This window comes from Rhipicephalus sanguineus, chromosome 1 (assembly GCF_013339695.2).
Source record: "Rhipicephalus sanguineus isolate Rsan-2018 chromosome 1, BIME_Rsan_1.4, whole genome shotgun sequence".
Classification (NCBI taxonomy): domain Eukaryota; kingdom Metazoa; phylum Arthropoda; class Arachnida; order Ixodida; family Ixodidae; genus Rhipicephalus; species Rhipicephalus sanguineus.
This window is the reverse complement of record NC_051176.1, coordinates 279,896,716-279,911,409: the sequence shown is the minus strand read 5'-3', so window position 1 is coordinate 279,911,409 and position 14,694 is coordinate 279,896,716. Positions and strand designations below refer to the sequence as shown.

Genomic DNA, 14,694 nt, shown 5'->3' with positions numbered 1-14,694 from the left:
GATGCCTTTTACATTACTATTCTTTTCGCGTTTGAAGCGCTTAGTCAGTCAGATAGAACTCTACGTACCTTTTATATTGTTGATTTTATAAAAATAACGTGCCAGAGCCCAGAAGGCACGTGACACAAGCGGGAAGGGCAACGCTGATTATCCACGGAAATCAATGGGACGAGGCGTCTCTAAGCATGATTGATGATGGTTTATTCCTAACTATCCAAAGCATTCTTCTTTGTGTTTGTTGGTGAGGGCATTCATAACGGCCCCACTGTGACTTCAGCTGGCCAGACGGGTCAGGGTCAGACCTCCCCTCGTATGCAACTGTCTCCCTATTATTGTCAATTAATTCTTTTAATCGACTGAAGGTTAAATGTTCACCGATTTAGCGTTTAATCGGTTGATCACTTTCGACGCGGGCTTTTCCGCCGATTAATCGAAAATTTTTGGCAGAAGCTGTAATTAGGCTAGCTGTTACTCTTGTCTGCTCATGCATATAGTGTAGGCAGAATAAGGGTAAAAATGCGAGAGTATAAACCTCCATTAAAAAAAATGTTACTTAACCTTGTAGACTAAATATACGTTATCAGTGAATAGACGGAATAGCAATATTGTTATTGTTGTCCACGGTGGTCGCTGCACTTGGTGCAGCTTTCGCTTATACTGTACATACTGTACCAGCTAGCAAGTTGATGAATTCTTCATCGACTATCTGGCAGCACTGTTCTCCCTGAAAAAAAAATTATATTCTGGTGTTTTATGTGCTAAAATCGCGATATGATTATGTGGCACGCGGTAGTGGAGGACTCCAGGAATAATTCTAATTACCTGGGATTAATTAACGAGCAAGCAGTGGGGTGTTTTCGCACTTCTCCCCCATCAAAACGCGAACGTTGCGGACGCGAGTCGAACCCGCGTCCTCGAGCTGCCATCAGCACGACACCATAGCCACTAAGCTATTACGGCAGGTTTCTCCCCGAAGTCAACCGTCTGCACACGAAGAGAATTACAACAATGTACGTATACTTCAGTGGTTTCAGGCTGACCGCGATGCCGCAGCGGCGCAGGGCGAATAGTTGCAGCTGTTTCAAAAAGAACGCATGAATTGTGGTGAGAGATCACTGTACGTAACTCTTCTGGAGTTCACGAATGATGACCATATACCAGACTACAGTAATGCTTCCTTCGCTCAGTGAGTTTGGCTATATAGTTAACGATCCAATGGCTAACAAGACAATTGTCCAAACAACCAAGAAAATGGGCGAAGGGACAGCCGTTGGCTTAGTTCTAACGGTAGAGCATTGCACGTGGCAAAGGCGTCTTCTTTTTCATTTCCCTTTTGAGCTGGTGAAAATATTACCTTTTAAATAATATTTAATCGTTTATTAAACAATACCGCTAATTTCACTTGCGTTTTCCTTGGCTTCGTCTGGTTACTTAATATCGAGTCGCCATAGGTTCCGCTGTTCTTCTCGCTCACACGTAATGCTCACGGGGCTCTTTCGTCGACATTAATGCCTAGGATTATTTCCCCAGCTGTAGCATATTCGAGTGTCCCCAACAGACATCTAACGCCTTACCCGCAGTTCGAGCGTTTCTCTTTTTCGGCCCTCAGGGCACCGTGACGGTTAAGTGGGAACAGCGGGTCAAAAAACTGCTTTCTCTGGAAGCAAAGGGGTCACGAGCACTCCCTCATCGCTGTAAAAAAGCACTCACCCAAATGACCCTAGCCCGCTTGCCGCATTAGGCGGCTTCCCTTTTTTGCGTTCCCGTAATGGAGCCAGCTGATGGGGTTCTCATTTAGCGGCCCAGGTAAACGGGTTGTCCCCTGTAGGCGAAGCCAAGGTCGCTTTGGTCGTGGTACGTCTTTGAGGTGCCGCGAGAAGCGCTCAGGTGCGGCGTTCTGAGGCCCCATTTCCTTGTGCAGTGCTCGTTTAACCGGCTTCTGCTCATTAGTCGATGTCCAAGATAGAGAAGACGAGCGGAGGGCCTCTCCGCGACGCCATCAAGGCCCACCAGCCGGGCAGGGTGCCCCGTCGGGTCGCGAAGGGAGCGCACGCGCGCGCCGCTCGATGGGCGGAGCTTGATCACGTGACTCAAGCGCCGCCCGCCATTGGTCGGCGGTCGGGTCCCCGAGCGTCAGAAAAACGTGCCGGTCGCTAGAGGTGGCCGCAGAGAGCTCGGAATATGCACAGCGAGACGCCCGCAACGACCGCCCTGCCGCCGGCTCCGTCCGACCAGGGCCCGCTCAGCGCGGGCCTGACGCCCCGCGGGGCCGCCTTCAGCATCGAGGCCCTGCTGGGCCTGGGACCCGCATCACCCGATTCCTCAACGCCCGCTCCGTCTTCCTGCTCCGAGAGCTGCGTCGGCGCCGAGGGCCGCCGACGACCCGACACCTGCAACGGCGGCGGTGGCGGCCGCCGCCAAGGCTCGGAGCCGCGGCCAAAGCGCGTGCGCACCATCTTCAGCGCCGAACAGTTGGAAAGACTCGAGGCCGAATTCCAGCAGCAGCAGTACATGGTGGGACCCGAGCGATTGTACTTGGCCGCTTCGCTGCGGCTTACGGAAGCCCAGGTCAAAGTGTGGTTCCAGAACAGGCGGATCAAGTGGCGCAAGCAACATCTCGACATGCAGAGGATCGCCCACGCCGCCTCCAAGCTCCCACCGCTGTGACCCCCACCCGAGTGAGAGAGATAGAGACTCAGCCTGTATATAAGATGTGCCTATATCTCCAGAGTGCGCCCAAGAGACGCTGTTTTATATATGAGCGGCCGCTGACCCTTGCCTTCCCTTCCTGTGTGTAAATACGCCCGGCCCAAATAAACCACGCTGATAAATGCACCTGCCCCGGTTCGTGTGCTCAGGTGATGCTGCGCCCAGCTGGCGTCCACGGTTCGCCGCGTCGATGCTTCCTGGGCGCAGCCGCCTCCTCTTCGCGATTCCGGGGCGCCTTCTCCGCAACGCTCGGCTGTTAATAGGCGCAGAACCCTTCTCGCACCGGCGTTGACTCGAGGAGGCGCCCCGAGACATACCTATATACGTAAGCTACTTATGCGTTACTATGCACTGTTGCGTTCACTATAGACAGCGGATGCTGCACTGTCGTCTTTATTTGCTTTAAACTGATTGTCTGCAACTATTTTAATCCGGTATCGATGAACGTATATTTGCGGTGTCTGCTGGAAGTTGAGCATTTCACGGGTCCCGCTCTGCTGATCTATCACCGATATCTATCGTTTAAGGGCAGACGCAAATAGCTCCCAGAAGTTTTATGAAGCATTTAAGCTAAGAAACATAAGCTTGAACTCTTCGTTGCGTGTGCGACAAATTTGCGCAGGGAAGCCCACCGCATTGATCGCACTTGAAAAGTTCAATTGTCGTTGTTCGCTGCACAGCTGCAGAATGCGAAGACAAGTGTCTCGGTCGCGACATCCTTGCTGGAAAAGAGCCGTGACCAGAAAAAGAAACCACTGTGCTCAAAATAAACGGGCCAAGGTGCTGTACTTCACATAACTGCGGTGTAACAATGCAGTTACTGCGGTTTTATGGACGCGCTCGAAATCACCGCAGCTTCGCATCTTAAGTACCGTGATCCGTTTATCTCTTTCGGTTGAAGTAGCTTAATTTGCAACACGCATTGTCGGATATTTTGTGCTGCGAACGCCTGTTATGACAACTACAAGTTCAAGGGACAAGCTTTCCCCATGTGAAAGCTTTTCCTTTTGGTTCCATGGTAAAAATGTAAAACAGCGCTTACTTCGTCTTGTGTTTAAGTAAGCGCTGTTTTACATTTTTACCATGGAACCTCACCAACTCGCCCAACTTGCGTGTCTTCTTCAGTTTATTTCCTTCTGGTTGCCTTGGCATTCACTTTTTGCTTTATTTCAGAATTCGATACCCCAAGTTAGCGTACATTTAGCACGCAGTCAGCGCTGGTCCTGTCTGGTCTTTCTTGTCGTCGTTTCATTTCGCTGTTTTTTGCTATGATCACGTACCAGCAAGCTCAATTTCATATGCTTTTAAAGCCAAGGAAGGTCCTCGTTTTGTTTCGACCAGAGAGAGAGAAGGGTGGCAAACTAGCCTGTAAGGACTTTTGATGACAGACGAGGTCGGGCGACCCGAATTTCAGGCAGAAATTGCGGTCGTCCGACATCATGGACGTAGTAGTCGTGCACACGAAGAGAAAAAGTTGATAATCCCCTTCCCCCCTATTTAATTCGTTTGGTGACTAGTATTTATGTGTAAAATGTGTAAAAAGAAAACATCCTATGTGAGGAAGAGCAAGCATACACATGGTGCTTTTCTCATAGTATACTTTCGATTCTACGCAAACGAGTGGATATTACGTGACCACGCTGCGCTAATTATGCGGAGATCCACTTAGAATCGCTCGGGACTTCATTTGTGCGTAGAATGCGTATTTATGTAAAGGCATGTCTTGTTTGTTAACCATGGTTACCTGTCACGAGCTCTCGATGCTTTGTGCATGCAACAAAGAATCGAGAAGCATGCACAGTTTAAGTATGTTTTCATTAAAGTTTCCATTGATAGTCAGCGCTTATGTTGTTCCTATGTCGCCTTCCTTCGTTTCCATTTTCAGCGCACTGCTTTTTATTAGCCGAGTCCATAGTTCACCACAGCTTGAAGAATCCACATTTCAGTCCCAAATGCGACCAGCCACCAACACCAACCAATTTCTTGGGTTCATTATGCCATCACCATGGCAGCGGGATACGTCAAAAAAAAAAAAAAAAAAGAACACCGTGCACTGTGCAGGTACTCATAATATTATGCGGATGTTTTCTTTTATCGTTAACAATATTTTAAGAAAGTCAAAAGTACCGTGTGGCATCTAGCGCAAGTTTACTCACTTAGTGGGATTACTTGAAGAATAGGACATTAGTTGCACAGTAAAGCGGAATGCTTAGTTGAATAATCAGGAAATTTTTCTTAATCGACTTTCAACTAATTACTCTAGCCTAGATATCGATATCCACGAAATGAAGCAAGTGATTTAAAAAACCGCATTCACTTGAAACGAATTTTGAAACTGTGGTACCAATTTTTAGGTAAAAGTGCTGTCAAATTTGCGGTAAAAATGTCCTGTTGTTCCGGTTATTTGATAAACAAAACTTCTTTTACAGCAGAGCTGTTTGCAGGTTTGCCGTGTGTCGTAGATAAAAAAATGTCATCATAATGAACCGGCACGCGCTCTCTTCGTCCTCTTCCTCTTCTGCTTCGCTTCCAGAACACGTGCGCCGATTTGTCCGGTATGGGATTCAATTACTCTGATGGGCGAGACAACGAGTAGATAGATAGATAGATAGATAGATAGATAGATAGATAGATAGATAGATAGATAGATAGATAGATAGATAGATAGGTTCTTGCGAAAAAATTCTAGGCGAGGCGAAATTCGAACCCGCGTCGCCACAATCCCAAGGCGAGTGTCGTAACCACTGGGCTATCCAGGCACGTTAGCAGAGCATAGCATAGCCGTGTATAGTATAGCATAGCAAGGGGGTGGTAAAGGGAAGTGGGGTGAGGAGGAGGGAAAGGAGGAAGGGAAAACGAGTTCAGAGAGAGAGGAATAAATAAATAAAAAAGAGATAGACATAAAGAGAAGCGGAGAAAAATTGATAGAAAGAAAGGGAAGAAAGAGAAAAAAAGAAAGAAACAGAGAAAGAGATAGAGAGACACAGATACAAGAAAAAAAAGACCGAAAAATATAGCAAGCATTGCCATGTATAGTATAGTATAGCAAGTAGTGGGAAAGAGAGAGGTGACAGGGTAAAAGCCAAGCCAATCCAGGACCAGCTACGTGGTGCCCGCCAGCTCTGCTGTGACCCAGCCTTGCGCGACTTAGTTCGAGCTGCGCTAATTTTTTTGTACACTCTGTAGCTCAAAAGTGAAACACCAGTGCATTCCGTCAGAAATTTTGGGAAGTCCTATCTCGAAACTGGTGGCATCCTAAGAATTCGCTCCTAATGGATGATTCTTTCAAAGTCACCGCGGTTGTTTCGTAAACAGCAATATGGGCTTTGAAGTAATAGTATAAACGCTAACTACCGAGACGTAGTTAATTGGTTAAGTACTCACTTCGGTTTTGTCGTAGAAATGATGTATTAATTTAGCTCAATAAAATATTGACACATGCCCCGTGTTATACGACAAAAAAAAAAGATGCATCGGGCATATGTCGACAAAACCCGAATAAACATGAAACATGTGGTTCCTCCAGTAACATTCAGTCTCAGAAAATCTGTTATATCATATCAGATATATCATATATATATATATATATATATATATATATGTGTGTGTGTGTGTGTGTGTGTGTGTGTGTGTGTCTGAAAATGGTATACAGGGAAACATTTGTGCATTTGTGAGGGTGGTTTATAGAAGGAACAGTCAAAATGATTGCGAATTGCGGTTACTGGCCTAAAGAGTCGGTGTCTCGCACAATGAAAAGACAGCTGCACTGATGAACTGATGACTGATCTAGCAAATAAAAGTTTTTTGTTTTTTTTTACCATAACTTCACTTCCACCTTCTAGACCCTTATCTCTACAGACTATGCAGTCACTATAAACATGAAAAGATATTCAGCGGGGGCACTAACGGGAGCTCAGATAAACAGCTGAGCATCCCCCCCCCTCCTCGACAGAGAAGTTCTGGCGCTGCCTTGAAAGGAATGGCGCAGTGAGCAACACAAATTAATTTCCCTTTAGAAATTAGAGCGAATATGTCTACTTCCTGCGTACTTTTTGGCATAACAAAATGATTTTCTTGTGCTCTCTTATACTCCGTGTACTAACGTAAGTGCCTTAAGAAAGCGCAGGTATAATAGGAACTGATTACTTGAATGCGTCTAAATATGGGAAAGACTGTGGAAGCATACAATTGTGGTCTACTCAATCGTATATGAAGGCATTCGGTGCAAAAAGAAATAAACGCATTGAAAGAGCCCCTTATGGCGCTTTGCAAACAATATCCTGCCATTGGGCCCCCGTATAGAAACTTTCTTTTTTCCCCATGCCTCTTGCTCCTTGATTCCTTACAGAACTGGCTGCGATCGGTCGGAATTTTATTTCCATTGCAATGTTGTTGGGGCACGATCCATCCTGAGGAAATCTACCCCAACACTCTAAACTTCTTTTACCAAACTTCACATAATGGAGGCTATTTGGATATAACAGCAGGTATTTTTCCAGATCTCCCATCCAATGATGTAGTGCTTCGTTGGACGCGCCATTAATCTCGATGATTCTCAATTTCATACCAAGCAGGTTATTCACTTTTTCATGCAGAGCTACAAGCGTGCATTGAACAGACGCGTTAGCTGGCCGAATGTTAACGTATCTGACGCGGGGGAGCTGTGACGATACTTATAATAGGGAGCATTCGTACGAATCTTGTTTTAAAGCGACGATGTTGGCCCCTTTTGAGGACTGTTCCTGACGGGGTATTGTCGCGTTATAGCTGCAGCGTGATTCCGAATGATTAGTTGGTTTCACTGTAAAATTGTTATAATTTAATTACCTCGTTTTCTGACATGTTAACGCAGAGCATGTTGACTGTCACGATAAGCAGCTTTCTGTACGATAATCGGCGAATAAAACATACAAATTTTACCAAAGGAGAGGTGCATACATTTTGAATGGTCGCTTGGTTGAGACGGGTTCACAGATGTCGCTGCCTTCGTCCTGACGAGTACCGTTTATTTGTCGTGGATAAATAGAAAGAGAGAGAGAAAAAAAAAGACTTGGACGTGGGCGTGTAGACAAAAGTGTGATCATACTTATTCGGTGATCAATTTTCGCGAACGGAGGGAGGGCGTGCGCCGTCGACAATCCAATTACGATACCACATTTCCGCACTTTCGGTCAACCTCAAGGTCTGTCTTGTCTGTTTTATTGAGAGTTTAGGGTCAGTGCTTGTACGAAGCTATCCATCATTGTGGCTGTTTGATCTACATCACTTTTGAGGGGGATGTGACTAGAAGAAGTACGGCATAACTCAACCTCGAGGTCCCGAGGCAACTTTTCTTTTGTTTTGCCCCTCCTTTTCGCCCTTCCCTTCTTCTCTGTCCCTCTAAGATTTATGAGCATTTAGCTGACTGTTCGTTCCGTGTGCTTTCTTCTGGTGTTCAGCTGCGTGATTATACTTTCTTGAGATATCGCAGATGAACCCAGTTCAGACACCGAGAAGCCGCCTCTCTTCTGCGTGCTCAGATATGACTTGAGCTATGAACCAAGCTATGATTCCAAGAGAAAGCAAACGCGCGAGGGGGAGACAGAAAGTTAGGCGGGCAGATGAGATTAAGCAGTTTGCGGCTATAACATGGCAGCAGCAAGCGCAGGACCGGGTTGATTGCCGGAACATGGGAGAGGCCTTTGCCCTGCAGTCAGGCTGATGGTGATGATGATGATGATGAATAGGCATTCGGGGCTATCTGCAGGTGAAGTCTCGAAGTGTCACATATAGATGAAGCAAATGTGCCGTACAATCAGTACAACATCACTTGGATACTGGGGAAATTACATTCTGGGGCCTTTACCGACTAGCAAATCGGTGTAGCACACATAATACGGTTGCACAGCGATATACAATAACTTTGAATCTGAGTTGCAAGGTATTGATGCCCGTACTGAATTTGAAAATGGCAAGAACGAATGATATTCATGGATCAAGCAATCAAATACACCATATATGTTGTTAGCTTTTACACTGCAGTCAGGGTACGCGACGTTTGGCTGAGGAGTCGCCGCAGTGCCATGAATAGGTAGTGTAAAAAAGTGAGATTGGGATCCGAAATGCCATCTAGCACATTTATTTTAATTTGCTCATCCATAAACTGTGTGCTGAGGGACACTAATCTAGCATAGAACAGCTGGATCTCTGCTCGCGTGTAGGCTCATAGGCTCAGCTACTATTTAAAGTATGGTTGAATAACAAAATCGAAAACCGCATCGACACAGGGTGAAAGATCTCGCGTTGTCCGCCATTTCACTTCAGGAACATCAAAATCCCCCGCGATTATTAATCAGGATCCCAAAGTATCACGTTCAGCGGGAACGTGGGTTTCGCGAGCCGCGTTGATTGTTTTTTGGAACCGCAATTTTCTTCTTATATTTAGAACGCGGGACGAAAGAAATTGCCGCTCATCCCATCTGACATGACTGGCCAGCGAAGCTCCTGAACACCATGGCAAACTCTTTCTTGCTCAACAACTGCTGCGTCTTCCGCTCAGCTTCTTGGGCACGATCGTCGTCTGTGGTGTGACGGCCACCAGGCCGGTGTTGAGCGATTCGATTTCGTTCCCTTCGCCGCTCATCATATCCATGTTGCTCTTCAGCAGGAGTCAAGTTTTTCTGGGCTGCGCATGGCCACACTGAAACAACAGTGATTTGGCTTACTATATATAGGCGGGTTTCCTTTTATATAAGCAAGTGTAGAGGTGTACTGTCTGGTGACGTCGTTCCCTGCTCCGTACGCGACGTGTCCTGTTCCGGAGCCACTCGTGCAGCCTTGACCTTTTCCGGAAAGCGCATGCAGTTGAAAGGTACGTGTCTCTCATTCGCAGGGTCATGCGATTTGATACATGTGTTGTGCTTGTTCATTAAAATTAAGCCTCTGATTTGTATGTGCGCTTGATTCCAAAGGAACTGCGGAAGGAAGTGCGCTTCTGTCGGCTTAAGTTTCTGCCGGCCGCTCGCGCACGCAATGGGCTTAAAAACTGCGAATTCTAGCCCTATATTGGGTGAAAAAGTCAATATGTGGCCGCAGTCAGCCCGTTATTGCAGTATTCCACGGAAAGGCCCACATTTTGTCATAATTTGCGACGACGCGAAATATTGCCTGCCGTGTTAGCTGAGAAGGTAAGGTGCGTGTCGCGTTGCTAAGCTTGAGGACGCGGGTTTGATGCCCGGCCATGGCCGAATTTCGAGGTGAGCAAAATGTAAGAACACCCACTTGTAAAATTTAGGCTTTAGGGGAACTTTTTGTTGGGCAAGTTGGTGAACATTCATAATTGATTTTTAAGGCGCAAAGGAGGACATACACAAGATAGGACACGGGACGGAGCGCCACTAACAACTGATTTTTATTAGCAGAAATTCACATACATATATGTCGTCCTCAACGCGTGCGCACAAAAATGTAATGCCATCAATGGGGCTGTTCTGGCTATTTGATAAACAAAACTTCTTTTTGTACACTCTATATATCTCAAAAGTAAGAGAAACACCAGTGCATTCCGTCAGAAATTTTGGGAAGCCATATCTCGGAACTGGTGGCACCCCCAGAATTAGTTCCTGTAATGGATTATACTTTCGAAGTCACCGCACTTGTTTCGTAAAGAGCAGTGTCGGCTGTAATTAATAGTATGAAGGTTAATTACCGAAACTTGGTTAATTGGTCAAGTATTCATTTTGATTTGTCGTAAATATAATGTGTTCTTCAGAGATTAGTTTAGCTCAATAGGTAAAATTTTGTCACATGCCACGTATTACGAAAAAGAAAAATGCATCGGGCATATGTCGACAGAACCCGAATGAACACGAAACTTTTGGTTTCTCCAATAACACTGTCTCAGCAAAACTGTTTTCACTCGAACACGCGCCGTTGCACGACAAAAATAGAAGTGCTCTCTTGAGGCCTCGTGTAGATTTTGCTCGTTCCGAGAGGCAAGGATATATATATATATATATATATATATATATATATATATATATATATATATATATATATATATATATAATATATATATCCATTGTATAACGATGTTTTTATTTGCAGTAAAGGACATGCTCTTGTTGGTCTTACATTTGCGCGCGCATTGAGTGAGGTCTTGTACTTGATAGTTGCCATTTACTGCTTATTTCCTAGCTTATTTTCTTTCTTTTATTTTTGCCTAATCAATACTATAAATAAGACCACTATACTACACTATATATGACCAGTTCGTTCGAAAGATTTGTTGCTTGCGGTCATAGTGTGCTGACTACAACTACTGCAAACTCATCAACATTCACTCCATGTTCTTCTCCTTGAATTTTTTGTATAACCCCCTTCACATAATGTTCTAATTGGAACCTGTGTTTTTTTTTTATTTTATGATGCTCCCGTGCTTGAGTGTGTGTGCGTTTTAGAGCGAAAGCTGTTATAAGATCACAACAAGGGCCGTTTTTGGCGCCGTAGTTGTCCGCCGCCGCCGCCGCCGGTGTCCGTAACCACTATCGCGCGAAATAAAAAAAAAAACTTAATAAGAGAAAGTATCCGAACGAGGTTCGAACCTAGGCCCTCTGCGTGAGAGCCCAGTATTTTACCTCCGAGCCATGCCGGTGCTTGAAACTGCCTTGCGAAAAGACCCTATACAGGCTTCATCTCGTGAAGGAACCACATTTACCTATGTAATGTAGTGTGGTAGAAGAGCAAAATAACAGGGGCGTAGCCAGAAATTTTTTTCGGGGTGGGTTCAACCATACTTTTTGTATGTTCGTGCGTGCGTTTGTATGTGTGCGTGCCTATATAAGCAAGCAAAATTGAAAAATTTCGGGGGGGGGGGGGGTTGAACCCCCAACCCCTTGGCTACGCCCCTGCAAAATAACAAGCAGGCGTCACACAACGCGAATTCTGTAACCTAGCGTCACACAATGCGAATTACGCAACGAGGGGGTTGTTGAATGCTTCCAACCCATTACAAAGGTCTCTGCCATAATTCTCCATCGTCATCAGCCACAGCATCAACAAAGTGCACATAGTGCCTTACAGGTGTTTAGCGGGTACCGCGGTTCTCCGCAGAATGACGAAAAATTGCATGGTGGCTGCTTCCCTACTTAACAAAATTATGATGATTTATAGCTTAGTGGGTTCCCAGCAAGTGCACTTCTAATGGTTGCTAAGGTAGCCCATAAGGCTCCCATGATCCATTTCCTCAGGGTCTCAATAAAGTTAATTCCCTCTCTATCTCTCTTTCTCACGTTAACGTATGTTAATGACAAGGCGTCACACAATGCGAATTACGTAACTTGTCGGTCGTTTAAAGCTTTCTTCTGGTTAACCTCCCTGCCTTTCACTTAACCTTTCTCTCTCTCTCTCTCTCTTTGTAACCTGTGATGTACTCAAGTGAATAAATGAAGAAATAAATAAACAGATAAAACCACCTCTGACGATGTGTACGCCGTACCATTAGTAGGTTAGTATGGTATGCTTGATGCATGATAACTTGTTAGCCAAACTTATATGATAAAATAAAAAAAAAGTACGTGTGATGCCCATAATTTGTGGGTGCTGCGTGTGTGTCGTTAATTTTAGCAAGTTCAATGTCTCGCTAACTAGTCACTGAGCTCAAAGTGCTGTCAAGCATGCAGCAGTCTGCATATCGATAACCCGTCCATAATACATATCGAAAATCATGTGCATCAGAACTTTCGTTCCTAGCGACTCGATCCTGGTTTTCTGGCTTCACTCTGTGTACGAGTCTCGCCAAGTTGCACCAGCCGTTACGTCGCCTGTGATGTGTTATATATAAATATGTGTCGGCAGCCCACCGAGCAGGCAGTTGCGCTTGCGCCTGCACAACTTTCGTCGCCCACTCATTTCTTTAGAAATCACGAGTGATGCAGGGACTAGCGGCACAGCATGTTTTGTTTCGTTACTGTTAACCGCGCTGGGCTCTTCTGCAACATGAGTCGTGACTACATTACACGGCAGGAGCGATGTTGTATATGCCGCTACAATTGACTGTGTCGAACATTAAGGTTTGGCGCTGCAGCGTTTCCGTATGATTACGGTGATTTTTCTCCTTGCATCTGCTCCGTTTTCTCGGGGCAGAATGAGATAGCGTGCGGTGAGGCACATCTCGGTACTCTAGTTGGATAACTCAGCTTCCTTAATTTCATGCGCAACGGCAGCGCTTGACAGTATCAGATTTAATCGACTGTGGCATTCGAGGCGTGCGATATAAAATCGATAATCGATATAGCGTATATATTTCGCCGCAGTGTGGCAAAATGCGCAGAGCAATGGGAATGTGGCTGTCGAAGTCGACCTTAGGAGTTGATTAGTGAATGTTAATTTGCTCATTGGTGATTGTCACGTGGTATATATATATATATATATATATATATATATATATATATATATATATATATATATATATATATATATATGTGTGTGTGTGTGTGTGTGTGTGTGTGTGTGTGTGTGTGTGTGTGTGTGTGTGTGTGTGTGTGCATTGTAGACGGTAATGGAGAAATGGGATCAGCGTAAGTTGCCTACATGCTAGCGCGTCGCCACAGGCTGAAACATTATGCGCAGGTGTTGCCAATGGATCTCGTACTACTTCACCTCTCTCTTTCTGCTTCCTGGATGCCCGAAGAATGCCTACCGAAAGGGTATCCTGACATCATGTGTTGCTTTGTGATCTTGCTCACTCACGGCCGGTCTGGAGGCGCGCGCGAGGGAGCGAGCGCGCGCCTCCAGACCGGCCGTGGCTCACTTTTAACTGCTTGGCGAGATACGAATGCCACTATTATTTTCTTCTCGTTGTGTTCACAAGCAAGAACAAAAGTGTTCTTCACGTACTTTGTCGCCGTCCCATTTGGCGTGTGCTGAAAGAAACCTCAGAGGGATGATGTACACTCGCCCTTCTCTCTCGTATGGAGAAACGTTGCCTCATACAGGTGTGTGTTTATTTTGGTGGTGTTGTCAAAGCTGTCGTGCAGCTCGCAGCGCGCCGAAACCACCTTTCGCCGTCCCGGCGCGCGGGTCTTGCCCGAGTGGCCGACCCTGCGCCCGCGCTCCCGAGTTTTGGGGAAGTAGGAGAAGGCATGGAGAATCGGCAACGACAGCGCGGGGACAACATAGCGGCGGGCGCGGTGACACGTGTACCCGCGACGACCTAGGCTGCCAGAGGGGTCGAGTGGGACTTGAACCCGCGCTCGCAATTACAGCGCCCGGGGTCCGCCCGCCATGAATCAGGTGGCTCACGCGGCTGGCATGCGCGTAGCCGCATTCCGGCGCGGCCCGTTATTGCAGCCCCGCAGACAGGGACGCTGCGAGTGGGGGAACAAAAGCGGCGGCCGTCCGACATGAGCTAATCCAATAACCGGGGATCATCTGCCGCAGCGGACGTCGCGCGCCATCCCCCTCTTCCAGTTGTGAAGCGAACATCAGGCGCGGGGAGGCAGAACGCAACGCGTGCCCCCAAGCGGCCTGTTTCTGGTGGCTTCCTCCCCCCCCTCCCCCCCTCCCTCCCCCCCAGCCGCTGACAGCACTCGAGTGTACGCCTCGTCACGCTCGCGATGGAGAGGTCGATTATGCGCACGTGCTCGGGGTGCGCGGGCGCTTCGCTGTTGTGCGCACTCGCGCGAAGTGCGTGCAAAACGGCTCGCCGATCGGTGAATAGATTCGCGGGCAAAAATGGGGTGCTCGCTTTCCGCATGCGGGCCAGTTTGCAGTGTCGGAAGCAAAAGCACGGAGCTACTTAACGGCGCCTACGGCCCGGTGTTTATTATCCGCATTGCTCTAATGGGCTTACCTGAGATAGCGTCGCTGTAGAAACCACGAGAGAGCGGCGACACTCGTGCGTCTTGAGAAAGTTACGCACCATAGCTTACGTTCTAATTAAGGCAAAAAAATTAAGCATTATTCGACCTTCAGGTGACCAGGTGCTTTCACCGCGAGACGTCCGAA

General features: G+C 46.7%; 1 protein-coding gene across 1 annotated transcript; it reads left to right on the top strand.

Annotated features, from left to right (window-relative positions):
* Nucleotides 1-2,116: 2,116 nt before the first annotated feature.
* Nucleotides 2,117-2,835, top strand: LOC119382999 (homeobox protein not2). The gene has a single exon (XM_037650956.2). It carries the CDS (start codon nt 2,182-2,184, stop codon nt 2,665-2,667), a length of 486 nt encoding a protein of 161 aa, XP_037506884.1. The 5' UTR covers nt 2,117-2,181; the 3' UTR covers nt 2,668-2,835.
* Nucleotides 2,836-14,694: the final 11,859 nt, after the last annotated feature.

What these genes read in the sequence shown, in the direction of transcription:
- LOC119382999 (XM_037650956.2), top strand. Translation starts at nt 2,182, where the DNA reads ATGCACAGCGAGACGCCCGCAACGACCGCCCTGCCGCCGGCTCCGTCC.